This window comes from Octopus bimaculoides, chromosome 22 (assembly GCF_046866305.1).
Source record: "Octopus bimaculoides isolate indiv1 chromosome 22, ASM4686630v1, whole genome shotgun sequence".
Classification (NCBI taxonomy): domain Eukaryota; kingdom Metazoa; phylum Mollusca; class Cephalopoda; order Octopoda; family Octopodidae; genus Octopus; species Octopus bimaculoides.
Window position 1 is genome coordinate 39,172,832 of NC_142949.1, and position 2,500 is coordinate 39,175,331.

Genomic DNA, 2,500 nt, shown 5'->3' on the forward strand with positions numbered 1-2,500 from the left:
GTGGGGGATTAATAAGGATGGATTACAAGAAACGGTCGGGGATTAGCGCAAGATCGATTATGAAAAATAAAAGGCATGGAAATACACACACACACACACATGCACATATATATATATATATATATATATATATATATATATATATATATGTGTGTGTGTGTGTGTGTGTGTGTGCGTGAGTAAAGAAATAGCAAAGGAATAAACGATCATCTTATCAACTACATTAGCTTACAGCTGTTTCCGCTATAGGTGGTGGTAGACTCATAACGGAGTGCTTGAGTAACATCTTAGCTTCATCAGACCCTCAAACATGAAGTATAATTTTGTATTTATGTATGTGTGTACGTATGTGTGTGTGTGTTATACTCGAGCGGCGTTACCTGTCATATATGCCAGGTAAGTCTGAAAGTATATTTTTTCCGTAACATCAGAAAATGTGGAATACATTAAATAGTTCTAATTTAACTTTTATCAAATTTCTTTGTGCTTATCGACAATGATGAAATGCTTATTAATTTTCAAACCGAGTTAATATTTATTACCTTAAAATATAATTCAATAAACATTGTCAAAAATGGTATTAAAAAATCCCCGAAAACATAATTATTCTCCGTGTTGATTTTATATAATACAAAGTTCAGACATACACCTCACCCATTTTCTCAGGGTTTTTGCATCTTATCCTTTCTGGTAAAGATAAAATAGGGACCTTAAACCGATCAAGTACCTAAAGGGGGTTTCATACTACTAATCCTCAGATTAGAAAAGCGGGGGACATTTGGGCTTAAAATAGGAACCATAAACGAACCAATTATGCAAGGGCTGTTTGTTTTTATAATGCTAAACATTAAATTGTGGAACCCCTTAGGCTTAAATTAGATATGAATCATTTGGCTGAATTCTTAACGAGGAGAAATATGGGAAAAAAATTGTCTTTCGTTGTTTAGTTTTGAGTTCAAACCCTACTGAGGTGAACTTTGCATTTTAAAATTCAGGGATCGGTAAAATAAAGCACCAGTCAATTCTTGGAATCGATGTTATCGATTAAAACCATTCCTTAAATTTGAGGCCTTTTAACTATCAAAGAAAATCAATATAATCCTCCACACACACACACACACACCTCTTACTTCCTCTTTTCACCCTCTTTCTCTCTGTCTCGCCATTGCCACTTGCACCGTCTCGATTTTTCTCTCTCTTTCGCTGCACTTCTTACTCCCCCTTCGTCTCCTTCATACACCCTCTCTCTCTCTCTCTCTCTCTCTCTTTCTCTCTGCCTCACACTCCCTCTCTGTCTATCTCGTGTTGTTTCTGTTTCTCCCTCTCTCTCTTTCTTGCTCACTCCTTCTATCACTTTCTCATCTTTTCCTCTCTCACCTTCACTTCCAATGTTTGGTAATTCCTCGCACTAATCATGTTTGTTTACAACGGAAATACGACACAGCAGACTGTGTTTATGTGAGTGACACCATTATTATTATCATCATCATCATCATTATTATTATTATTATTATTATTATTATTATTATTATTATTAATATTATTGATCGATCATCATCATCATCATCGTTGTTATTTATATTAATTTATAATGCAGACAGAAAAATCGACAATTAACTGACTGTTGTGGCAATAAACAACATATATACACACATACATGCACACATACATATAGTTACATAAATGTATTTATATATATATATACACACACACACACACACACACACACACATATTCATGCAAACATTTACACACGTACATATAGGCTTGCATACACATACATTCATATGTGAGTGTGTGTATATATAATCACACAAAACTATGCACGAACATACATATACACACACTTATATGCTGAGTACGTGTGACTTTGTGTTTGTCTCTTGCTACTTGTCAATGTGTGTTGGTTTGTTGACGTCTCCCTAATGAAGCCGTTTGACCAAAGAAGCTCGACAGAAGAAGCAATAGATTTAAAATAGGTACAGGGGTCAGTGTGATTGGCTAAACCCTTTAAAGGCAGTGCCCCAGCATGGCCGCCTTCCAACGCGATGTAGCTAGAATAACGAAAAGATTCACTAACACACCCTGCAACAAGCACAAAGGGTAACTGGGCCCGCAACATGTTACAGAGCCCACAACCCTTAAGAAGGGCTGCAGATTTTGTATATTAATTCACAACGATGCACCTGCACACAGATTTTCACACGCGCGCGCAAGACCCATATAGACAGACAGACAGACATAAATGCATATACACATGTATATATCTATATATATCTTATGTTTTAGTTGCTTCGGTCATTAGACTGTGGTCAAGCTGGAGTACCACCTTGAATAAATACCTGAATCAACTCCAGTATTTATTTTTCTTAAAGGCTGGCACTTAATCCATCGGATTCTTTTGATGAACAGCTAAGTTACGACAGCGTAAACTCATCAATACCGGTTGTCAAGCGGTGGTGGCGGACAAATGCAGACAAACACGTGTGTGTGCGCGCGC

General features: G+C 36.6%; 1 protein-coding gene across 7 annotated transcripts in view; it reads left to right on the top strand.

Moving 5' to 3' along the window:
• Positions 1 to 2,500, top strand: part of LOC106878716 (transcription factor COE3) — a 335,557-nt gene that overhangs the window by 33,655 nt on the left and 299,402 nt on the right. The window contains exon 1 of one of the 7 annotated variants that reach the window (XM_089339655.1): positions 1,355 to 1,458. The exons of 5 other annotated variants lie outside the window; for them this stretch is intronic. In XM_089339655.1, coding sequence (XP_089195781.1) covers positions 1,415 to 1,458 — 44 coding nt within the window. In that variant the 5' untranslated portion in view covers positions 1,355 to 1,414. Of the gene's footprint in view, positions 1 to 1,354; positions 1,459 to 2,500 lie in introns of those variants that run through there. One more of the 7 variants, XM_089339654.1, reaches the window with a different exon arrangement.